Source organism: Enhydra lutris, unplaced genomic scaffold (genome assembly GCF_002288905.1).
Source record: "Enhydra lutris kenyoni isolate GAN:26980312 unplaced genomic scaffold, ASM228890v2 scaffoldscaffold37, whole genome shotgun sequence".
Lineage (NCBI taxonomy): Eukaryota > Metazoa > Chordata > Mammalia > Carnivora > Mustelidae > Enhydra > Enhydra lutris.
The window spans coordinates 25562774-25588738 of NW_019154121.1; the positions used below are offsets into that span (position 1 = coordinate 25562774).

At 43.2% G+C, this 25965-nt stretch overlaps 1 protein-coding gene across 1 annotated transcript in view; it reads left to right on the forward strand.

Annotated features, from left to right (window-relative positions):
- Nucleotides 1–25965, forward strand: part of LOC111154336 (cullin 1) — a 103212-nt gene that overhangs the window by 60509 nt on the left and 16738 nt on the right. Inside the window, exons 3-9 of the mRNA XM_022513884.1 lie at nt 3991–4165; nt 6314–6481; nt 9848–9898; nt 10314–10404; nt 11352–11515; nt 15496–15658; nt 16543–16673. Coding sequence (XP_022369592.1) covers nt 3991–4165; nt 6314–6481; nt 9848–9898; nt 10314–10404; nt 11352–11515; nt 15496–15658; nt 16543–16673 — 943 coding nt within the window. The remainder of the gene's footprint in view (nt 1–3990; nt 4166–6313; nt 6482–9847; nt 9899–10313; nt 10405–11351; nt 11516–15495; nt 15659–16542; nt 16674–25965) is intronic.

Below are 25965 nucleotides of genomic sequence, written 5' to 3' on the forward strand. Positions count from 1 at the left end.
AGATTTCAAGATAACCAAATAAAGTGCATTAACTCCAGAATGATGTAAAAAACTAGAGCAGATTAAGGGATCCATCAATCCAACAGAAAGAAAAGAAAACAAAAAATACAAACAAACAAACAGGACAGTAAAAATCCAGATAGCAATGCATAAAACAATATGTGAAAGTCTATTTATATTTTGGTGTTATGATAAAACCAGACTTACCCATCAGAGACTGTTAGACTTCCACCATTTTTTTTTTCCAAGACTGCATTTTGCTGTGGTTTGCAATAGACATGCCAAGGCACAGAGATGTAAAAGTTGCAAATGAAGTGGAACAAATATATTTGAGGTAAATTCTAACCAGAGATAGGAGTAAGCGTACTAACATCTGGTCCAGTGGATTTTCTAAGGCACTATTGTGAAGAGTAAACACAGTTACCTCCTAGTGATAAAAAGAATGAGTTATCAGTGATATTATTCAAAGTTTATATATTTGTTAACAGCCTCAAAATATGTGATGTATTTTAGAGACATATAAGAGAAACTAGCAAATCTGTAATTAGAGAGATACCTGTTAAAAAATTCTCAGTAACTAATAAACAGACAAATCACTAAGATTTGAAAAACAGTTGACCAACTTGTTCTAATGGTTCCCTGTACCCAAAAGCTAGAGAATGGGAATTCCTTTCAAGCACATGTAAAGGAAATCACAGTCAGCTATAGGTCTTATCACATTTTTAAAAACTATCAAAGAAATAACATTATCTGATTAATTCTAAGATGAAATTAAGGGGTTTGTTTAGAAGTTAAAAGAGGTCACTTTGGAAATCTAAAAAATCCTAAATAACTCTTAAGAGAACTAATAATGAAAGAGAGAAAATATAACTGAACAGTAAGGAAAACCCATACATATAGGACCAGATGATGTGAAGAAGAAAAAAAATCTGAAGTTTTAAATGCTTCTATTAAAAAGAACAAAGACTACAAAGCTAACACCACCAGAACAAGGATTTTTAGAGAATAATATAAAGAAGTACATTAAAAAGAGTAATAAAATAACCCCCAAACTGGTTTTCTGCATGATTCATCATAAAAACATTTAAAATAAGTACATCACAGAACAGGTTTTATAAAAGAGACTGGACAAGTGGGCAGGATAGTTGAAAATTTCACTGAAGTGGACAGTTTTCTAGAAGCAGCAGTACCCAGAGTGGGGAAAGGATAGATGATGTCATACATGGTTTGTGAACCGTTGCATATCCCTGCAGAGAAACATACACTTATATTTCTTCCTCATGCACAGTTTTACTTTAGGTAGACTAGAAATCTCAGTGCAAAATCAGCTATAGAAGAAAATGTACTGGTCCTAGCGCCTTAGCAGAGAAGAGGATTTCCTACCTAAGAAAGTGTAAGCCATAAGAGAAAATTTGTGAAAATTTGATGATGGCAAATAAGAATTTCTCTTTATATGGTGCTTTCCTTTAAAAAAATGTTAGGCTACAAACTATGAGAAGATCGTAACGACTACGTAATTGATAAAGCAAGGATTTTCACTATATACTTCGGTATACAGTAGTTTGTAACACTTATTACGTGCTTACATTTTTAAAGTTTTTCAGGCAAAATTCACATACTGTGTTGCACTGATCTTAAGGGGGAGATAGTTTGAATTTTTTTTAAATTTTTTTGACATGAATATACACCCAGGTAAACAGTATTTTACTCAAGGTACAGAAGTGGTCAGTCTTTGCCCTCCAGGGAAGAAGAAATCACTCCTCATTTCTATCAATAGATGACTTTTGCCTGTTTGAGAACCTCCTGTCAATGGAACCATGCATATCTGGCTTTTTCCCTTTGACATGTTTTTAAGACTTGATGCATGATGCATTTTTTTACACCGCTGAGCGGTATGCTGCTCCACGCATCTACCACCGTTTGTAGAAGAAACTGCCCCTTTTTTCCAAAGGGATTGTATCGTGTTATACAGTCATCATCAATGTCTGAGCAGACTCTGTTTTTGAAAATATTATGAAGGATAGGACAGAGAATATACAGGGGGGAAAATGAAAATGATAAATTCCTAAGCTGCTTAGTCTCCCTGCAATCAGACAAATGCTGATGAAAACCGGGACAGGCCACGATTTGGAGGTAGGCAGTGAAATGCGTGCACTGCCGGTGGCTGCCTGGTGGCTTGTAGAGCACATCTGTCAAAGTGTCCTCGAGTGCGTGGTGGCCCTCTCCTGTCACCTGCCGATTCTGTGCTATAAGAAACTCGAACATGTATGTGAGGGAACTTGCTAGTACTGTTCTCTGCAGCTTTGTTTGTAAATACCCCAAGTTGGAACCCAAGTGATCACTGGTAGGGTCCGTGGACAGGAAGATGGATAATTTCTTGTGGATCTTACTGTATCTGATGTTTGAGTACAGGTGGAAAAGCGGTTTCTTGCATCGTTTCGCAGCAAGCTCTGAAGACCTTCACAGGAATGCCAGGCACCACATGATGGGGCTGTTTGCCCCAAGGGAGAGGAGGAGAAATGGCATTCGGGAGGACTGTGAGGCAGGTCTGCTGCAAATCTGCTCTATTTAATTTCCTAAAAAGTTGAGGAGGGATGTAGGTAGAATGAGACAGGCGTGGGAATATGAGATTTGTCCAGACTGGATCATGAGTTTTATGAGAGATCACCCTGTGTTAAAATCTGCCATTCTTGTACATTTGAAACATTTAATAAAATGATTCGTTGTTTTAAGGCATAGTTCTTTGATTACTGCTGAGGTTGAAGGTTTTTTTGTTTTGTTTTGTTTTGTTTTTTTGTTTTGTTTAGACCCTTGGCCATTAATATATATTTTTCAGCTTTGGGATTTTCTTTTGGTTTACCCTGCCTATGTTCCTATGGAGGTTAACTTTTTCACACTTTTTAATTATTTTAATTGGTTAAAGATAGTCACTCATTGAAGATCACTTTTTCTGAAATATTTTCAGAATTTCAGAGCTTTGATGACTTTGCTTAGAAAAGCCTTCCCCAATCTGAGATCAAATGTCTGTGTATATTTTGTTTTATGGTTTCGGTTTGTATATTTTCATTCTTAATCTATTTGTGATGTATTTTGGAGTATGGGATATTCTTTGAAATCTCTTCTATCTTTATCCACTGACTTGAAACAAATGGGTCAGAATATTTTGCCTTACGGATTTTTCTTCCTAAATCATTCAGTTAGCTTCAGCCCAGAAGTACTACATGCTGGCAAACTGAGATAGTATGAAAGGTTACAAGTACAGTGGTTCTCTGCCTTAGCCGTCCTGTCTCCCATGCTTAGCGGCCCCCCACAGCTGCTTGCTGTCTCTAGCAGTGTCTTCTCTGATTCCCGCATCTCCAACCCTCTTAGCCGGGCAGGAGCCCTGCTCTCTGTGATTGGCCGGTTTTACACACCCGCGACTTTCGGTAGTAATAAGTCGTCTCTTGCACTGCCATTTCTTTTGCGTTTTGCCCTTCGTCTGCAAAGTATAGCTTTAAATTCATTTATAAATAATTTTAAAGTAAAGTTGTAGTTATTTTGAGAATTAAAATGTATGCTTCTAGAAATACAGCTAAGCATCATAATACTGTGGTTATAGCTTTTTGTTTTTCTTGAAGGTGATAATTGCTTTTTTTTCTCTCATTTGGAAGCTTTGTACCAATTGCCAGTTCTTCTCATGCCTTCTGATACACTCTCAGGACAATATCCCATAAGGTCAATCACGTTATGTGATTAGAAAGTCCTACGTTTCTTCGGCAGCCTTCCTCAGAACATTCCATCGTTCTCAGCAGGCTGCTCCCTGGGCCTGCAGAAATGCTAATTGACTTCAGCTTTATGGTGTTGAATGGAATCTTTTTTCACTCTAGTTTTAACAGATTTGTGTTGATAGATGGGAAATATTGGTATAAATATATTTTCTTTAAAAGTATTGCAGTATTAATCATTGTTGACATTAATGATGTGTGTTGACTTCCTTAACTTTTCTCCAAGTCATGTTTATAACTACTGCACGAGTGTTCACCAGTCAAACCAAGCCCGAGGGGCTGGCGTCCCTCCTTCCAAATCGAAAAAGGGACAGACGCCTGGGGGAGCTCAGTTTGTTGGCTTGGAATTATACAAACGACTTAAAGAATTTTTGAAGAATTACTTGACAAATCTTCTTAAGGTAAGATGTTTAACATACATGCTGACCATTTTATAATAGAACATGAAAAAGTAGTAGTGAAGTGATGATTCTAACGAGTGAATGCTGAATCTTGCACTGTTCGTGTTCATTGTTTCCAGCATTGATGTGTGCATGAAGGTGTTTTGCTATTGCTTAGTCTTTTACCTGTTGTGAAGGTGAAACTTTCATAAGCCCTTTTCTGTTTTTTTAATTTGTTAATGAGAAGTTTTTGATAGCTATACCATAGTAGTACGTTCCTTAAATTACTAACCATTTTATATTTGGTTGTTAGAAATTGATGAATCTTCTAATTTCAGGCATATAATTATGAATTCAGATGACTAATGTTGTATTTTGAACCCAGTGTGTTTTGTATACAAATGTATAAATTTTGTATACAAATGTATAAATGATCATAAGATTATCCAGCCTTCGGAAATCACATTTTTCCCATGTGACCTTGCCTTTTGCACAAGGTCATGTAGTATATTTCAAAACCACAGTGAAATCGTGCTCTTGGCTAGGATGGGTTTTTCTACGAATATCTGTGGCCTTTGAGTATAGGTTCCTCCCGCTCCAGGCCATTGCTCAGGCAGTGGTGGGAGTTTTTTCCCCTTCCTCTTCTGCCTTCTCCATCCTCTCTGACAAAGGCAGTGTGGTGCCTTCCATCCAGCCCCAGGATGGGCAAGTGGCCCCTTCAGCTGGTGCTGCCCGTATCACGTAGAGAGAGTGAAGACCTCTCCACCTTCTGCCCTGGCAAATTTGTGCTCCGTGTATATCCTTTAAAGACTTTTTTATTTACACAGGTATTAGGCAAACATTTCAGCATGCTTCAAAATTGTTTTCCTAATACATTTTACAAGGTAATTGGAAACTTAGTATCATTCTAACAGGCCATAGTTGATTGACCACAAATTGTGACTAAAATTTTCATGTTCCTGAAACAGTGTTTCTGATGTCCTGCCAAACCCACTATGTCCTTATTTTTATTCACAACGCTTGGTGAAGCTCACACTGGAATGAGTTATTCTTCAGCATTGAAGTGAGGAGTAGTAGCGTAGCGTGTTGTATGAGAGTATTGGTGGCCGGGCCGTATCAGTGATATCTTTGCATTTTTAAGGAAAGGTCATGTACCATAATCCAGAGGGGCTCAGCTTTACATTTTATAGTTCCTTTATTTAAATATAAATGAACAAAAACGTGGGTGTATCAAGATGCCGTCAGGTTTTTGCGCGGCTTGTGGGATCACGCGTGTACCACATGTTTGTGGCACTTGGGCTTCTTACAGTCCAGCTGAAGATGAGGTGAGCAAAGGGGGCGGCTTGCCCGGGGCCTTAGTCCCCGGCGGGGCTTCCTCCCTCCTCGGCTGCTGCTTTTCTGCCGCAGGATCTGTCAGGGACACTGCATGGAACGTGCAGTTTTCCAAAGATAGGCTTTACCTTGTGGATGTCGTTAATACCTGAAAAAAAAATGTCAAGTTGGTCCTTTACATAAAAATTTGTGGTTTAAGTTGTGGAAATCTTGGTAAAAATAATTTTGATAAATGAACATTTTCCCCTTGAGGTCTTGCTAAAGAGGAAGAAATATTGCACCATTATACTTACTTTATTTTTACAGAAATGTGACAGATTACTACAAAAACTATACATGTATCGTTTTTAGATAAAATTTAATGAAGGAAAAAGAGGCATTAAAAAAAATCCAGTAGTATTAGCCCTGTGGTCATAGGACATTTTAATTTTTAATAGAAAATATCAAAAATAGGGGTGATTTTGAGGTGAATTCCTTGCTTGTTAAAAAAAACAAATTACTCTCATTCTAACAGTTCAAGGTTCTAAATAAATAAATATTCCAGCTTCTTTGAGTATATATGCATATTTAATACCACAATGGAAAAGTTGCACTTTGAAAAAAATTTTATTAAAATTCACTCTTTAAACTGTTTCATCAGAAAAAAAATTCTCTAGTCTGATTCTCACAAGCTGTGGTCTGGTGAGAGTTGGTATTAATGAGCATGTTTTTGTATACAAAACAAAAAGCTCATCTAAAACCAAACACATCAATGTATTTTACTGCAGTAGATTTGTTTTAGTTAATTTTTGTCTTTATCGTGTGACAAATTAAGAGCTTGAGTGAACTTGTTTTTAGGATGGAGAAGATTTGATGGATGAGAGTGTCCTCAAGTTCTACACGCAGCAGTGGGAGGATTATCGATTTTCAAGCAAAGTGCTGAATGGAATTTGTGCCTACCTCAACAGACATTGGGTTCGCCGTGAATGTGATGAGGGACGAAAAGGAATCTATGAGATCTATTCTGTAAGAAATACGTATTTTTTAAACACTTTTCACATGTGTATTTTCTTAGTGATACCAGATCCTATCAGTAGGGGAATCTAGGCAAATGTGAAGCCCTTTTCAGTATAGTAGGCTAATTCCTTCTACTTTAATTTATCAATAAATGACCCTTAAATATCTTGGGGGCAGGAAAGGGGAAGGATGCATGGGCTGATAACAAGTTTCTTCTGTAGTTGTTTGACCAGCCATCCGGTGCAGCCTGGCACTGTCCCAGTTTTAGCACTGGCCTCCCACGCGCTGCCCACGTCCGGCAAACGCAGCCCCGGCCCGAAACCCAGGCCTCACAGATCGGCCCTTGGGGTCTTGGGGTTTAAGAAACTGTTCAAGGAGAGGACTGTCCTGGGAGAGGTCCTCCTACCCTCTCACTTTACAAAATAATATGAACAATATGACCGGAAACTGAAGGTTTCTTTTAGATCCCATGAAAATAGATTTTGAAAAGGCAGAGTTCACACGATTAAATCATCTTCGTTATCACGTTTCTTCAGTCAGGGAAGCTTGTTCTAGGCCCATAGGTTTCCAAAATGTGGTCGCCGAACCTGCCACATCTCGGACCCCTGAGAACTTGTTAGAAACTCAGATGACTGGGGCCCAGCAGTGTGTGGTCGCAGGCCCTCGCACTCCGTCTGACGTGCAGTCAGGTGGGAGCACCAGTGTCAGAACGCGGTGAAGGGGAGGACTCGACCGCAGCACAGGCCGTCTGTTCAGAACAGGCTGTCCGATGCACACGCTATACTCTCCTCGGACCAGTGGTATGAAGATGTCAAGTTCTGCACAATGAGGTTCTCTCCATATCCGAGAATGTTGGTATAATACCGTACCTTATTGCTTCACTATCAACAATTTAATAAGAGGAAAACATGATGTATCATAGATGCGTGACACTCTTACGACTTACAGAGTTCATATTCTCTGCCAAACTGTTACTTCGTAAAGATACTTGGTTGTATAGTTTGCACAAAACTTTCTAGGTTTAGTGTTTTGATTCAAGCCGTTTGTCTTTGCCCTTTTCTTTTCCATTTGCAAATGCTTTCTTGAGACCAAAAAGTTGTCGGTGTAGGAATCAGCGTGATTTGGGTTGATTTCCTCTTGGATCCCATATTGACCCGAAACACCGTGTGTACCCTGCAATAACATCACAGACTCCTAAAAATCATTATAACTTAGATTTTTGTGTACCATATTCAAGAACGATTAAAGAAAGTGGAAGTATAAGTATACCTCAAGATTGGACTGCTTTTATTTTTTTATTTACTTTGAAAATTCATACTTCCTACATCCTTAAATCCTGTAGTTACCATTTGGTAATATAATGGGCAGCCATACATTGTAGCAGAGGCCGATTAATATCCCTGTCTAGAAGCAGAATTTCCTCTGTGTGCTCTTCCAGTGAACCTGATGAGTTCATTTAAAGTTTAAGCATCAGCCGTGGAACCAGGAGGCACAGTGATCTCTCATTGTATCTTCAAGAAGTTCCAAAAGGTGGGGATGATTTGTCAAAAAATATAGTTTGACTTTTTTTCTCCTAATTCTTCCTTTTTAATTGTAGAAAGTTGTCTTCCTTTCATGTCCACCAGAAGACATGAATTAATTTCATTATTGATACATTAAAGTGATTGAGCAAGATTTTTTCCCTGACACTCTTCCTCTGATCTCTCTCTGGTGTACCGCTGGCCTTTCTTTCTTACCTTGCCAACTCTTCTTCCTTCTTCCGTCCAAATGACAAATCATCCAGAGTTGAATTAGAGCTGTCTAAGGCTGTCTTCATTTAGAAAAATGTTTGGAAAAAAGTTACTTTTGAAGGTGTAGAATGCCTTCACTAGGAGTTCACAGCCATGACATCGCCTTTTCCCTCCTGCCACACTCCTGCATCGAACAAGTCTGAAGAGTCGAGAAAGGAGAGCGACAGAGAACTTGACCAGGGAGAAATGTATTTTCCGGATAATTGCCCCGGGTTGCATTTCTCCTGAAAAACGAGCCTCTTCCTTTCCAGCATCTTTTTGGATATCATAGTTTTAAATAATTCTGAAGTCTTATTTTTGTGCTAATATTACACAAGTATGTATTCATACTAAATAGTTTCTCTTAGAATGAAATCTCGCCATTGGCAGCAACATGGATGGCTCTGAAGAGAATTACGCTAAGCAAAATCAGCCAGTCAGAGAAAGACAAACACCATATGGTCTCACTCATATGTGGAACTTAAGAAACAGACCAAGGAAAAGAGACAGACCAAAAACCAGAGTTTTCCCTATAGAGGACAAGCTGATGGTTACCAGGAGGGAGGGTGGGTGGAAGCAAGGGGACAACAGGGAAGCACTCCATGCGCTCGCTGCAACGGGCAGGGAATGATGTGTAGGATTGCTGGACCCCGGAAACCAGTATAACTCGGTTAACTGTCCTGGAATTAAAATTTTTTAATATAATAAATTAAAAAACAGCTTTCTCTTAAATACTGCTCTCATACTGTCTTTTCTCGTGTCGTAGAAATATCACTCAGTTCGTTATATTGATTAAATTACATATAATCGTTACTGAAATACAGATCTTCTGTAAACCCAGCTTTATCTGTGGTTAAATTTGGGGAGAACGAGACTGAAAGCATTTACGTGTGAGTTCCTCAGTTTGTTTTGAGTCCTAAACCTTGTAAATGTGAATTTTACTCTGAGAAGTACCCCTCTTAACAAACAGCTTACAAATTGGGAACGAATTACAACATTTCTCTCTTGGGGGGACATTTTATAGTGATTTTTACTAGTGATTTTCTGGTATTACCTCTGTGGAAAGTTTAAAAACTTCATTAAAGAACCCCCCCCCACACACACACACACAAATACAAGTAAAATGGGAAATCTGAGTAATTTGTGTATAATGAATTACCTCTTTGTAATTTTGGTGCATTTTCGGTTGTATGCATCCGGGCAACATAAATCACCACAATTAAGATACAAAACTTGGTCTGTTACTTATTTTACTATTAGGAAACTATGATAAAAGGGATTATCTTCATTCAGTGTGTTAGATCAGGGAACAGTGTTAGAGGTTGACTCCACTGTTGTCCTGTAAGCTGATATGTATCTTCTCCTAAAATCCAGATTTTCTTTTTATCTTAATTATTATAGTGTGAGCTAAAAAACATCTGTACTCTGATAACTTCCTGAAGTCGTGAACTCGAGAGAGTGGCTCTCGTTTTGTGATCGATTTGTGCCCAGTTGTAGTCGAGAAATATGGATCAGTGAGATTCAGGCGGATTCTTGTGTCTTCCGTCCTAAAAAAAAGTGGTAAAAGTATGGACGTTTTACGCTTCTCTGTTTTATTGTCGCGCAGCTTGCATTGGTGACTTGGAGAGACTGTCTATTCAGGCCGCTGAACAAGCAGGTACGTACTTGGGGTGAGCGTGTGCTGTTCTCCTTTCAAAATCCCTCCCAGGGGGGCGCCTGGGTGGCTCAGTGGGTTAAAGCCTCTGCCTTCAGCTCAGGTCATGGTCTCAGGGTCCTGGGATCGAGCCCCGCATTGGGCTCTCTGCTCAGCGGGGAGCCTGCTTCCACCCCTCTCTCTGCCTGCCTCTCTGCCTACTTGTGATCTCTCTCTCTCTGTCATAAATAAATCTTTAAAAAAAAAAAAAAAATCCCTTGCAGGTTTGCTCCTTGGCCATTGTCTCCCCTTCCTTTAGCGCATCCTGCGAGTATCTTCCATCTTGCACTGTCTGGTGAGCTCAGGCTGAGAGATGGGTAGGAATCCGCATCCTGTAGTCTAGGACCTACATGTCTCTTTTTCTTTGTTCTTCCCGAAGGTAACGAATGCTGTTTTAAAACTGATCGAAAAGGAGAGAAACGGTGAAACCATCAATACAAGACTGATAAGTGGAGTTGTACAGTCTTACGGTAAACAGTCTCCCTTCAGTGTGGCCAGAGTTTTTGTACCCAGTGGCGGCCGTAATGGTGTTCTGCCGGGTTCACCTGCAGACACTTCAGTAGATTAAGAATATTGTTTGCAGTTACAGGGCAGTCGGAATTCTCTCTAAGTTAGTGTGATTCTGTTCACTTTTACCCATCATAAGAATTGTTTGATCTTTGTACCTTAAGGGAACTTTGAGGAATTAGACATTTGAGTTATTTTCTGGGCTCGCATTGAGCTACTGTATATATGATGTAGCTGAGTGTCATTAACGGGTGATAACCAGAGTCTCTATCGGGTTGAAAAATGGAGATTGAGAAACCAGCAAGCTAAGGCAGTGTTTTAAAAACTTAGGTGGCATCGTATTTCTCTGCAAGTTAAGACCTTTTTAGGGAGCAGGTGAAATTGGTGAAGGGGATTAGGAGCTATAAACGTCTCGTTATAAACTAAGTCGGGGGGGGGGGGGGATAAGGTGCAGCATGGGGAGAAGCAGTAATATTGTAATGACTCTTCGAGGGACAGATGGGGACTAGACTTAACTGTGGGGACTGTCTTGTACCCAAATACCAGCTTGCTGTGACGGAGCCCGGAAACCAGGAGGCTGTTCGGCAGTTATGCTTCAGTTAAAAATAAATGTCATGTTTATTATTTTTAAGCGTTTAGAAATGCAAGAGTTTTTTTAAATGCACTGCATGATAACTGAAGCATGCTTGGCCGTGGGTCAGAATTACCTGCTTTCATGTCTTGGATTTTGTGTCTTTTTCTCTTTCACGGGAACAGTGCACTTGAGTACCAGTGAGCAAGAGATTGACCTTCAGCCTTGTCATTGTCCGTTCACCTTATAAACTTACACTGAATGCTACACACGTGGGTATATTGGGTAAAATATAATAAAAACTGGGGTAATTGAAATATAGTTCCTCTTTGTTTCTAGTGGAATTGGGACTGAATGAAGATGATGCGTTTGCCAAGGGCCCTACGCTGACAGTGTATAAAGAGTCCTTTGAATCTCAGTTTTTGGCTGACACAGAGAGATTCTATACCAGGGAGAGCACTGAATTCTTACAGCAGAACCCAGTTACTGAATATATGAAGAAGGTAAGTTAACGGTGGCACGTGCGGTGACCGAAGTGAGAACAGTCCCCACCGCTCCAGTGAGCTCTCCTTTCTCACATAGGCAGCTTCTGCACAGGTTACCTCTCGGGCCCTGTTGTCCTCTACCATCCGGGCAGGTGCCGGTGTTTCTCCCGGGGCCCCGAGCAGCTTTTATAAATTCATCTGAGCATCATGGCTTCGTGTTCTCTCTGCTGCTCTGAGGATGGAAATAGCCACGCGACTTCTGGGCCCTGAGCAGTCCCCCAGCACGTCTGCGTGTGTCTAGTGAGAGCCGCAGTCCTGTGTCAGTGAGAAAAGACGTGTTCAAGAAACAACTGTTACTAGATTTGCCAATTTTTTTAAAGATTTTATTTATTTATTAATTTGTCAGAGAGAGAGAAATCACAAGTAGGCAGAGAGGCAGGCAGAGGCAGAGAGAGAAGCAGGCTCTCCGCCGAGCAAGGAGCCCGATGCGGGACTCCATCCCAGGACCCTGAGATCATGACCTGAGCCAAAAGCAGCAGCTTAACTGACTGAGCCACCCAGGTGTCCCAAATTTCCAAATTTTAGATGTTTGCTTTTTCACATCTGGAATACTCTCTAACGATCTCCAGTACAGCTTTCGAGTTCCTAGTGGAGGAGGTCCCTCTGAGACAACGGAAGCTGAGATCAGAATTTCTGTGCTCAGTGATTGCAGTGAAGTTCTAGTGTAAGTGGCTTTTGGGTTCTCTTCCTCGGGAAGACAGGTATCCTGCACTTCTCACTGTGAGGAGGGACCTAGGTGAGGAACCAGCAAACCCATTCCGTCAAGGGTCAGGTAGCAAGAAGCTTGGCCTTCGTGCTCGCTCCCTGGTCTCCGCTGCAGCCGCTGGGCTCTGCCGTGAACAGAGCAGCCCGTGACCGCTTCTGCACAGGCGAGTGTCGCCGTGGTCCGGTGAAATTTTACCGCCAGACGGGGTTTGGCCCGTAGGCTCTCGTTTTCTGACCCCTGTTCGAGATGTGCGGGATCTCCAGGAGGCCGAGCTCACGGTGCCTGATCTCTGCTCTGCCCTTGATTCTCTCCACACGGGAGCGAAGGGCGGGCGTGCATAGCCACGTGGTCTGCGTGCTGAGATGGAAAGTTCTCGGGCGGCTCAGTGGGAGCACCTGCCAGCCGCCCCGAGCGCGGGAGTCCCACCCCAGTTGTGTGTGGTGTTCTGGCTGCATTTTCCCATCGGGGAGCGGACCACCGGATCTGTTCTTAGATAATTATCTGACAATGATGATCGAGAGCCTGCTTGACCGAGAATCCACAAAGAGTCCGAATGGCTGTCCTTCCTAAAACCTACTGCTACAGCCCCTCATGCCTTGGCTTCATTGTATATAAAAGAAGCCGATACTGAGGCCCCGCCGTTCTTCAGGGTTTGTGTGATCACCGAGGTACTGGTGTACTCCTCCCTCCCCTCCTGGCCCCGCAGGAAGGGTCCCACAGTAGAATGCTGCGACCCTCTTTCCTCCAGGGGCTGGAAAGCCACTGTGCCCCCAGAGGGGGAGTCAGCAGTGACACTAGAGCCTTATCTTTCATCTGGGAAAGGGTGAGAGTCTGTTTTAGGAGAAAGCAAAGTTTATGACAGTATGTTTTTGCTGTCCACGGGGATCATGTATAACTTCAAACAGGAAAAGTGGTGCTTTTGGGTCTGCAGTCCTGTGCTGTATCAGCTCGAATTCGTGAGGTAACAGGCTTAGGGAAGTTTTAGATCTGAAGCAGTACATGCTTAACTTAGAACTTCTAACTTAAAGCACATAAAGATCTCCTATTGTTGGGACACCTGGGTGGCTCAGTGGGTAAAGCATCTGCCTTCAGCTCAGGTCATGATCTCAGGGTCTTGGGATTGAGCCCTACATTGGACTCCTTGCTCAGCGGGGAATCTGCTTCTCCCTCTGCCTGCTGGTCCCGTTTGTGTTCTTTCTCTCTGTCTCTCTTCCCCCGACAAATAATCTTTTTAAAAAAATCTATTCACAATAACTTAATAAGAAAAAATATATACTTTAGTTGTAGACTTTTCAGAAAATATACAAACATAACATAAACCTTTAAGCTTAGGACAGTGTTACTAAGTATGTATGTAAAACCAAATTGGTGGGACACTTGGGTGGCTCAGTTGGTTAAGCAACTGCCTTCCACTCAGGTCATGATCCTGGAGTCCTGGGATCGAGTCCCGCATGGGGCTCCCTTTTCGGCCGGGAGCCTGCTTCTCCTTTGACCCTCCCCTCTCATGTTCTCTCTCTCCCCTTATCTCTCTCAAATAAATAAATCTTTTTAAAATTAAATAAAACCAAATCGGAATAAATCTGTAGGTTTTTAAAAACAACCTGCCCCCCCACACACAGTTATTTATTACATTAACACATTTTATATTTACTTATTTTACTGGTTAATAGTATTCCATTAGCCAAACATGCCGTGCTTCTGTTAACTCCTACGAGAAACTTTAGGTTGTTTTTATATTTCTTCTTTTATAAATTCCTTTCACATTTTTTATTGGGCAGTGCTTACTGATTTTTCAGAGATCATTCTATATTAAGGACATTGGCATTTTGATGTATACTAGAGACAATTCCCGAGTTTATTTTGTTGTTCACATTTCACTATTTGGAATGCATAATAAGGTTCTAACTTCTGTTGTTTAAGTAATTGTCCCATCGTTAGTAATTCTTGACAGCATAAAGCCTGCCTGCATTTTTCTTGTTTTCTTGGCTCTTGAGTGTTTATTCTTCTAGTTGAATTTTTCTAGGTTTCTCCAAAATTATACCAAATTGAAAATCATTTTAGAAAGCATAGCACTTTTATAATACCAAATAGTTTTTCTCTTTTATTCAGATCCCCTGAATAATTTGAGATTATCATTGAAATATTGTCGTTGCTTTGATAATTTAGTGGTGCCTTAGTGACACTTTACAAAACACATGTATCTTGTGCTACTTTGTAAAATATACAGACTTCTTATTTTGTTACTCTAGTAAATGATATCTTTGTTTTCCTCTCTTCCTTGAAGGGAGTTACAAGAACTCGAGATGCATGAATAATCCAAAAGTTATAGGGGCATGTTCTCAACGATTGGCAAGAGTAGGCCATAATATTTTTCAAAATTTTTTAAAAGTCTGGTTACCAATAATGATTTCCATGTGGTCATTTCAGGGAATATATTCATGTGACTCTTTACTTCAAGTAGCTTTTGGTCAGAAGCAGGGGTTCTGAACATGGTGTCTTTTTTTTTTTTTAGGATTTTATTTATTTGATAGATCACAAGTAGGCAGAGGTTGGGGGGGGGGAGCAGGCTCCCCGCTGAGCAGAGATTTCCCCTTGATCTCTGGGGCTCGATCCCCAGACCCTGGGATCATGACCTGAGCTGAAGGCAGAGGCTTAACCCACTGAGCCACCCAGGCGCCCCTGAACACGGTGTCTTCGCATAAGGGAGGATCCATAGGTTTCTCAGGGAGTCGAATAGGGATAGTACCCCCAAAAGGTAAAATGCCACATAAAGCCGGCATAAACACATTTGAACTGCTAATAATGATAGACTTGACAAGTCATTTAGAAGTTGCTGGAGGAGGGCGCCTGGGCGGCTCAGTCTTTAAGCGTCTGTCTTCGACTCAGGTCATGATCCCAGGGTCCTTGGATCGAGTCCCGCATCAGGCTCCCTGCTCTGTGGGAAGCCTGCTTCTCCCTCTCCCACTCCCCCTGCCTGTGTTTCCTCTCTCACTGTCTCTCTCTCTCTGTGTGTCAAATAAATAAAATCTTAAAAAAAAAAAAACAAACTGGAAGTAGAAATATATTGCAGAGAAAATTGAGATGGCTTAAATATGGCTGGTGTTCACCCAGAATCAAAAGACCCCTCCCCTTTTCTCTTCATTTATTAGAACAGGGTTGTGAGTTGAACTTGCCTCATGTAACAGTTCTTTAAAAAGGAATCCAGACCATTCAATTGAATGACTCCCCGCAGGCAGAGGCCCGTCTGCTCGAGGAACAGAGGAGAGTCCAGGTCTACCTGCATGAGAGCACGCAGGACGAACTCGCGAGGAAGTGTGAGCAGGTGCTCATCGAAAAGCACTTGGAAATTTTCCACACAGAATTCCAGAATTTACTGGATGCTGACAAAAATGAAGGTGAGCCTCTCAAACTCAAGATGTACATGCATGTCTCTTGTGATCTGCAGTGTTGAAGCTGTTTGAAATTCTAGACTCAGAGCTCACAACATGACCAGCATCATTTCTTAGAAGATGAATGTGTGTGTCTTGTCGCCTATGGGTTTCAGACCTCTGTGGGGGGTTTTGGATATAACTTTGAGGGAAGAACATCTTTTCAGTTCAATTTGGAATATAACGTGTTCCATACACTTTAGTGTTAAATGATACTGCCTCTAATTTTGTTCTTGTGGATTTTTATTTGGAAAATCCTTCAAGATGTGAAGTCTTGTAAAGGACTTTTGTAGAAGTCTTTTTCCCTTTAGGTTTTACTGGAATACGTTAGGAGCTCAACAAAAGATTGATGTTGGAATTCAAAAGTTTTTCTTTGGTCTTCATAAATTAACCATATGCCATACATATATTAAATGAAGAATTTGGGGTCCCTTTTGTGACTCATTTGTTTGTAGAGTTGAGATGGATATTCATAAATACTCCTTAAATTTACTCATTTTTTAAAATAAATATTTGAGTGCCTATTATATATCGAGCATAAACAGTATCTCAACCTTGAGAATTTTAGGAAACATCAGACAGACTTCCTGATACATTTTTTCTTTGTTTTGTTGCTGGTTTCTCATAGTAAAGGGAAAAGTAGACTTCTACAATAACAACTTCGTTGTTACTTCAGCTTAATATATATACACTAAATATAAAGTACTTGGTTATAATTCAGACATTTTTTATTTGGATCTAAAAACACTTGTTTTATTTCGAGGTATCTGTCATCACAGTATAAATACATATGTAGGGGAGGGCTGTGCAAAGTTCGTTTCCGTGCATAAAGTGGCGTCTTCTTCTTTCAGATTTGGGTCGCATGTATAATCTTGTATCTAGAATCCAGGATGGCCTAGGAGAATTGAAAAAACTTCTAGAGACACACATTCATAATCAGGGTCTTGCAGCAATTGAAAAGTGTGGAGAAGCTGCTTTAAATGTAAGTACTATTTAATTGGAAATCAGTCCGGCCTAACATTTCCACACAGGAACTGCCAATGTCATGTGCCTCCATTTACGAATCCAAGTGGTAAGAATTCACTAGAACTCTAGTAGGGAACCTTGTCTTGGCTTTTTAAAGTAGAAGGTTCAGAGACCATTTTAGTAAATTCCTCCGTAAACTTCTCTCTGGTACCTTTTAGGCTTTAAGGATGTCATTTCTTGATATTTTTTTCCCTTCATTTCTTCTCACGATTACGTGTCTTACACCAGGAGAGAGAAGACTCTTCCATAGAACGAACAGGCTGCGGCCTCCCAGACACAGGGCTCTGGCACCCACGGGCCGCAGGCTGTACCTATTGGGGACTCTGATCCGAGGACTGCCCTTCCGTTGAAGGTCACTGGGCTGTTCGCCCTGGGAAGGCGCTGAAGTGTGTAGTGCTTCTCCTGACCCTCACCTCCCCAGGGGGTACAGGGAGTATTCCTGCTAGTGTAGGAATACCTAGGGAGTACCTCGTGTTCCTAAAAGATGGGTGAATTATCTTCAGTTCTGTCCCTGTTGCACACTTTAATTTTGATAGTATTTGGGAGAATAAAAAGGCTTCTAGAAGATGGTTGGCTCTTATGTCTGAATCAGAAAACTTTGTAGTTCTGATTTTTATTGTTTTAATGTTAATTTATTTTTGACAGTACTGTATTTTTTTTCCATACCATCTTTTTCTTTCTTTCTTTCTTTCTTTTTCCTTTTTTTGACAACACTGTCTTTAATACATCTTGTAAAATCTTCATTTCCTTATTAAAACTTGGGAAGATTTCTTTGGGTTGCTGCTTCCCTTTTGACACAACTATGAATTACTAATGGGGTGAATGTAAACTGCTTCCTTCAGGTCAATAAAATAATTAATTTTGCACTTCCAAGATGGAAGGGACCTGGCTTCGTGGGCGTTGAGAAAGATTCCAGGTTTCAGTGTGAGCTGGAGTGTAAAGTCCCGGTGCCAGGACTCGCTGGGTTGGGACCGTGACGCTGTTGTTACTCTGGCCAGGTTGAGTGTGGCCTCTGACAGTCTGTCTGGGTTCAAAGCCCCGCTCCTGCTGTGTGACCTTGCCGCTAACTTGCTTTTCTGGCTCTGTCAGTTGGGTTTTTTGTTTTTTTTTTAAATAGAAAATGACGGTGACCACCTCATAGGATTTTTGTGAACAAGTGATACATGTAGCATGCTTATTAAATCTGGTGTGTACGTGATGACAGTTTTCCTTTTAAAAATCCATTTAAAAATCATCCTTACATTTTGATGGCTTTTCTTCTTTCCACACTGAATGTTGCTTTTCGAGGAGCCTGACACACGCGCGTGCACACATCATTCAGAGAGGGCCGACTTTTCAGTAATGTAAGGTGTTTTCACAGGAGTTCATTCGAAACTCAGCTTAGCCACATGAGCAGCAGAGCCAAGTAAATGAGTTCTTTTCCTTGAAATGATCTAAGTGGTGAGTCTGTTATTTCATCAGACATGGCTTGGAGTAGCAACCGCAGGAAGCAGAGCTCAATTTTCTGTGTGGCCGGCTGCGTATGATCTCCGTGCTGGGAGGTGGCCTCGGGGTCCGCGGTCTAGACAAGTGCACGTAGATTGTTCTCATGGGAATGATAGGGTGTTATCATTTTCCAAAGCAAAGTAAGGTCCTAGATGGAGAAATAAATCGCACTGTAATTCTCTAGTACTACTGTTTTCTCTTTGTTTTCGATGCAGTCACCTGACTTGGTGAATCTTAAATCTGACCTTTACTTTTTCATGGCCAGTTAAAGCACAAGTTTAGTTTCTAAGTAAAATTGTAGGTGGGACCTTCATCTGCCAGCAGCGTGCAGCACAAATAGACCATCAGCAGTTATATTTTACTGGAAATTGAACTTTTCAGTAATCCTTTTATTACTTAAATGTAAGCCAGTGATTCCCATGCGTTTAAACACTGAAACAGGATTTTCCCCCAGGAAGAGTAATCTGTATAGCTTAATGAACTTATATGGCATCTGCCTTGACTTTCAAAAGTTAGACATTTCTTTTGTTAATACATTATTGATCATAAATAATATATTATTAATTATAATTATTCCCTCTGTAAAAGCCATTTTTATATTGAACTCATGAAAGTGATTTGCCAAGTTGTTGTAAAAAAAATGTTTTTGGGGGAAGTAGATACTTATTTCTATTATCTGCAAGAGTTTTTCCTGAATTTCCATCTTACTTAAAGTCTCACTTGATTCATAGTTTGCAGTGTGCTAAGTGATGCGTGAGTTTCTTACACCACTGTCCCGGCCTGGGTTATACCTGCAGCCTTTACTCACCAGTGACAGGAGCCCACGAAACTTGAAGGAGTTCAGGAAAGAGCGTGTGTACCCAGTGCTTATTAGCCCGAAGCACAGTAGGTGCTTAAATACTTACTGTAGGAAAGAATAAATACAGCTGCTTAAAATATGCTTAATTTTAGTAGGTATTTTTATCACAAACATGGCAAATGGAAAAGATATATTATAACCCAAGCCATGATGGTTTTCCAAAGCCCACTCATGCTGGAGGAAAAGCAGTGGAGGAAAGAGACTGTTTTCCTTAATAATCAAAAGAAAAAAAATTATTATATATAATTTTAAGTGGGGCTTAATTACTCTGAGAAAACAATTTTTTTAAAGTTTGAACATTTTGCCCAGTTGAGTTGGATCATAATATATGAAAATCATTTGCGGTGAGCGTATTAAATGTCATAGAAAGCACTGTTCAAGTGATTCTTTAAGGACCAAAATGTTTTCTCATCTAGTCCTATGATCCTTTTTATATCAAGCAAAACAGGTGAAGTGTCCACAGATAGAGAAATGATTTTACTTGGAAGCCGGACTTCTCTTTAACTGGCCTTGAAAAGGTATTGTTTGGAAAGCTAGACCTGCTACCGATTGGTTTGGCCTAGACTGAAATTATTATAGATTTCAAACTTGTAATGTGATTCAAAATAATATTTTATGTGTTGGCACCCTCAAAACCTACCTGAGCATTTTCCTAAGGCTTTTTTTTCATAGTTAAAAATAAACTTTTAAAATGAAAGGCTGTTCCTGAATAATCGGCCCGAGGCGGATGTCCCCTGACCTAAGCAAGAACCGCAGTCCTCGTGCAGCGGCGCTGGAAGGGAGCCCTTAGCACACAGGCTGTTCCCAGACGCGCCGCCGCTAGGACCTGCCCGGACAGCCGGCCCCGGGAGCGCTCGGGGCTCCTCGGAGGACAGAGACTGTCAGGCCGCAGGGCCAAGCAGACCCGGGTGGGACCATCTTACCCCCGTGCCGGGCAGGGTCCCGGGGCATCTGGAAGATTCTCTCCAGCCTTTATAGGTCCTTGCGACTGAGGACACGCGTGCTCCACTGATGTGCCGAGTCCTGGGTAACAGCGCGGGAGCAGCTGCCGTTGCCCTGGGTACCAGTAGGACTTTGGGAACCTTGTACACGGAAGATACTCAAGGATGGGATTCATAACTGGTTTAGAGCCGAACAAAGAACCAGATAAATCATTTTAAATAGGCCAGTTTGTTGTACAGGAAGCTTCCGAGGCATGGCTTCTGGCCTGGAAGGGGTAGGGCACATGGACATGGCCCGAGTGAGTCGGGGGAGGGTGGGGGAGGGCGAGCCCCCTTCCCTGCCCCCCCGAGTTCATCCAGGCCCTGTGACTTTGCTCTCCAGATGCTCTTCCCGCTCTCCTTTCCCTTCCTGTTAGTCCCTCATGGGGCCTGGCACTGCCATCTCTCAGAAATAGCACTGAACGCTCTGACGGCCTTCCTCCACGTTCTTCATCCTTGTTTTAAGCAAAGCGAAAACTTTGAAAACTCTTCTCTATGATAGAATATCAAATCTACAACATTCTGTTAAATCAGAATCCTCTTCTGATTTACCCCCGCTCTCATGAGCTTTGTCTTCCCCCCAAATCACTTCCCTTCTCGCACTCAGGCTCTTCTCTTGGCCCGCGGCACGGGCCTGCCTGCTTTCTGCTCGCTCTGTCCTGCTTTGAAGGCCAGCTCGGATCCTCCCTTCTAAAAAGAGCTCTCCACTTTCTCTTCGAGCCCTAAGTGACTGCCGCACCCCCTCCCCCGTCCTGTACCTCTGTGGCATTTATAAAAGTCTCTCCTGGGCCCCTCTCTATTCGTGGGTCACCTCTGTGTCCCCGTCACTGCCGTCGACTCTAATCCCTGGGGAGTACGGCTGAGCTCGCTGTAGTCCGTGCTCCTCATGGTTTTAGTGCTGGTGTCTTGTGCTCCGAGTATCCCTTGATAATGATGCCATCATAAGGACAGCGGAGAGGAGGAGTCCTCGGCCGCGTGGCCAGACTCCCCTTTATGGTTTCATCCCATTTCTCTGTCTCTGCATCGTATCCATCACCTGCTCACCTTTCCACGACTCTGCCTTGTTGTACCTTCCTACTTGTCTCTGCTGTGTCCCTTTTTTGTTCCTGTGTGTTAAACACCTATTTATCTTTCAAAACCCAGCTCAAATGCCGTTTCTTCCGTGAGCCTTTCCCTGTCACCCCTTTGAAATAGTAGCATGTTGGACTGTGTGACATTCACGCTACTTTATATTTTAGATATCTGTGAAAATGTCTTTTACAGGAATGGCTTTATCCCTCTTCATATCTTCAGAATTTAGCACAGTCCTTTGTGCAGAATAGAGTGTCACCCCACTTACGTTTTAATTGTACTCCTCATTGTTGCCAGCAAGACTCACGGCTGCTAACACAATGCATAAAAGACAACGGGATATGAGAGAGAGAGAAGCAGAATCGGGATAGGAAACAGCTCAGAGCTGAGATAGACAGTGCTCACGTTCCATGCCGTGGAGTCTGCTAGCCTGGTTAGAGCCAGGCCTCCAGTTCTTTGCTGTCAGTGTGGAGAGCTTACCGGTAAAGGCAGTCAGGACTGTGAAGTACAGTCCGCTCCTGGACCCCCCGTGACCATAAAGGATAAGCTCTAACTCAGGAGAATTACTTTATTAGCATGCAGAGCTGAGAATGCTCTCCGCAGCAGCCCATCCTGGAGAAAACACCAGTAATGTGGACGGTCATCAACGTTACACTTAAAAAAGTAAACATGATACCAAGTCCTTGGATGGCTTTATAATTTCCCTTGTTGGTAGCTTCTAGCAAAATACCAAAATAAATAGTTCAGGAAAAGAGTCAATACAGACGTGTACGTACTTAACTGACGAGTGTTTGAGGATACGGTGGGTTCCATGTTGAATTTTTCCTTAGCGCGTGATTTCACAGCAATCTGGGTGCTGTAGTACTTCCCTACAAAGAGGGCTTCACATGAATCAGATTAGAAGAGAATATTTCATTACTGTCTGTCTTTAGGGCAGAAATGGCAACAGATAAGCGCAGGGTCCTCTTTGAAACCATATCTTGATTTAGTAATGTCCGTCCGATTGGGGCTGAAGCGTCACCCAGCAAGAGTGGCCTCGTAGATTCTTGCTTGTCCTGCGGGGCCATTGGTCTAACAGTGGGGGTGTAGGGCTGCAGAGATGGATTGGGGAACAAAGTCGTGAAGGTTTATTTGCAGCTTAGAGAGACGTCTTCTACTTGAGACGGAAGGAGGCATTTTCAGGAGCAGCCCAGGGCTCTGGCTCTAGGAATGACGGTGCCTGTAAAAGGGAGCGCTTGAAATGAAGAATGATCTAGGCAGAGATGAAATCAGGAAGCTCTGGCGCATGTATTTCAGTGTAAGACTTAAGGGGTGATGAATCTAGGACCTTATCAGAATTAGGAAAAAGCCCTGTTTTGGGATTGAGAGGTTGAGTTAGAAATAATTCTAGGAACCCAGTTGTTTGGATGAACTTGCACCAGAGTGAACAGAGGAACACGGTGCAAGGTGTGGGTTTCGTTCAGTCAGCCAGGATTCCCCTTCTCTCCTGGAGTAAAATGTTCTGGTCACGTGGTCCCAACTCGACCATTCTGTGGGTGCTAGTAATAGAAGAAAATGATACAGTGATGAAACTGGACAAGGAACCTTACAGCAGGCATCCAGCCTGCTTTGTTTGGTCAGAAGGGAGGGAAAATGCATCTCTCCTAAGGTAGGAGGAGGGCAAGGTGAGAGAGTCCTGGGCTTTCCCAGCCACGGCTGTCCCTTAGCGCCGAGCGATGGATTATGGGGGCTGATTTTACCATTCTTTCTTATTTTGATGAGGTTTGAAATTCTTGTGTAATAAAATGTTTTATAAAAAAGCAAGAGGGAATTCTGATGTGGATGTTGATGGAGCGGGATCAAGGAGGTGCTTCAGGACACAAGGAGGCTCTCTCATAAAGTAAGTCAAACTGACAAATTTAACTACACAAAGAACTGATATATGCTGATAATGGAAAATGGTTCAGAAAGCCTGTAGCTGAGTTTGCAAATCTGTTTTCTGCCTTGCCATGGGCTGAAAAGAATTCCCGTTTTCTTCAGAAGAGAAATGACACAGGTGTTCGTTTTGGTTTAGGATAAGCAGACTGTGGGAAGACTCACTCTGTCATTTTTATACCCAGGATGTACCCTTCTCTTTCCCCGCTGTGGGCACGGCCGTGCTCTTTCCACAGGCAGCCCAGTTACGGGAGCCTCTCGCCACCCAGATCTGACTTGGTGTCCCACATCCCAACTGCATTTTGGTTTCATCTTTGCTGTGTATTTTTAAGTCCTGACGTGGCCCGTGCATGGCTTCAAACGAGTTCAAGGCCACCCATGAACTCTCACCACCTTCCCCCACCGCTCGCCTCCTGGACGCACTGCTTCTGTCGCTGAACTAATGCAGTAACTACTTTCTGCGGCATCGTTCTTTCTCATAGAGGAGTCCCAGGTTTTCCGGGCAAGTCCAGCTTAGTTCCACTCTCAGAACTGAATATTTTCGGCCGTCTTCACTCTGTGTCTGACCCCAGTCGGCTTGGAGCCTCGGTCCTGACCGGGCCTCTCAGAGGGGCCGCAGACGGGGCCTGTAGCCTCCTGTCCGAGCGAAGGCGTGCAGGTGGGAGCCAGAGCCGGGGCTGGTGATGGAAGCGCGACCAGGGCTTTCTAGAAGTTTATCAGACCCAAAGGTAATGGTTCAAGAGTCGTTATTCATGGTCTGAGAGACTCAGAGCCACAATTACAGGATAAACACGTGCAGTGGAAGCCGAAGGAGCAGGCGGGCAGAGGTCGTGGTGATGGAGTGCGGGGCGCTGGTCTCATCGGTAGGTTCTTTCGTTTCGGCATTTTCAACTTTAAACCACACTCGGAAAAGCTGGTGATTCCTGCTTGTCAGAAGAGGTGAGATGATGGACTAGAAAACACCCGGGAAGAAAATGCGAGACTGTCACATCCCTGGATGGCACGTGAGGCTGCTCTGTGCTGTTGTCGCCAGCGTTTGAGGGTCTGGTTTGGGTTGGGTCTTGCGTGTCATTTAATACGGAAAGTACTTGTACTTCACGAGTGAGCGGCTGGGGGAGCCAGGCTGGGCCTGGGCCTCGCCTCAGGCGGTTGTCAGCGCGAGTCCTCTGGTGCCCCCAGACCCTCCTCCCCTGCTTCTCTCTGTCATTGGTGGTTTGTGATTGTTCCTTTCCTGGAACTTTTGCTTCTCTGTGTTGCGTGTGGAGAGAATGTCGCTCCGAGGACCGTGTGCTGATGCTCATGGGAAGAATCACTGTGCCCCCAGGTAACTGCACGGTGTGTTTTTATGACTCGAGCCTTCACTTCTCCTTCTCCAAGAATAATGCTCCCGGGTTGTCGACGGTGTCTGGCAAGGCCCGGCGTGTCCTGTGGGGCTGCGTGGCGGCGACAGACTCAGCTGGATGAGAGGCGTGGGTCCCGAGTGTGCTGAGGTCGCTCTGGGTGAGGGCACGTTTCCGAGGACGGTCCCATCTGCCCCCGCGTACATTCTTGAAGTGGGAGGGTGGCCCTTCAAGCCTGTCACTGCCGCCCCCGCCCCTCTTTGGGCAGCATTCCAATATTAGGGTCATAGGCCGTCCTGAGAGACCTTGTCTGCTGCGCACCAGCTCCCGTGAGCTCGTGCTCAGACCTCTTCACCGGCCGCGTATGCTGAACTGATTCAGGGCAGAGAGGGTAAGATGAGATGGACGTCCTGTGAGGCTCCTACATATGCTTTTTCTTTTTTCAAAATTGGTCCTTAAAATTAGGGGTTTTTTTTAGTGGAAACGTGTGGCATTAAAGGTAATAATTTGACTCATGACTATCAGTGTTGCTGATGTAGCCGTCTGAGAAGTGGTTGGTGAATGTCCCACACTGGGCTTACAAGCAAGGCGGACACAAGCAGGCTTCTCGGAGCCAGCGCCCGGCCGGCCGGGGGGACAGCCAGTGCAGTCAGATCCCAGCATGGAACAGGCCCTCCCTGTCCTCCCAGTTAAGGGAGCTTCCCTGAGAAAATCTTTGAGACCAGTAGAAGAGCAGAAGCTAACGAGGCAGGGGGTCCCAGACAGAGCAGAGCCCCTCAGTGGGTGTAAATACGACCCATTCTAAGAACCCGGCAGTCTGGTGTGACTTGAGAGGAAGGGAAGGCACAGACCGAAACTGACAGGGTCGGTGCTGGCTGGCCAGGCCAGGAGACCCTGAAAGCCGCCTTAATGATGGTGCCTGGGTCCTGAGGGTGAGAGAAAACTGGGTGATGGTAGCAGACATGAAATGGACACAATCAGATTTTTTTTTAAAGATTTTGTTTATTTGACAGAGATCACAAGTAGGCAGAGAGGCAGGCAGAGAGGGGAGGGAAGCAGGCCCCCTGCCAAGCAGAGATCCCGATGCGGGGCTCGATTCCAGGACCCTAAATTCATGATCTGAGCCGAAGGCAGAGACTTCAACCCACTGAGCCACCCAGGCGCCTCCAGATTTTTATTTTTTAAACAATATGTACCGTGTAGAAAATAGATTTAAAGTGAAAAGAGCGTGGTCTGTTTTGGTGGCCAGATGGAAGACCGCATGGGTTGGTTAGGGTGGGGGTGGGGAGAAGGAGGAATTGGGTTCTTCGACTTTGTGAGGGACAAGTGTTTGTGCTCAGTCCTTGTTGACCCTGGATGACGGGTTCATGGAGTAGATTTTACCGTTCTTGGTAAAGTTTGCAGAGCTTTGAAATTTTCTACAGTAAAACCCTGAACGTAGGGAGATGGAAAGAGAGGGCTCTGGCAGACAGGCGGGTTCAGGGAGGAGACCCGGACAGCTCTGACATACAGTTTGGGAATCCCATGCAAAGGCCAAGGACAAGCCGTGTGAGCTGGTGGGAAAGTCTGGTCTGGGCTAGAAATAAATGCGACCGTCAC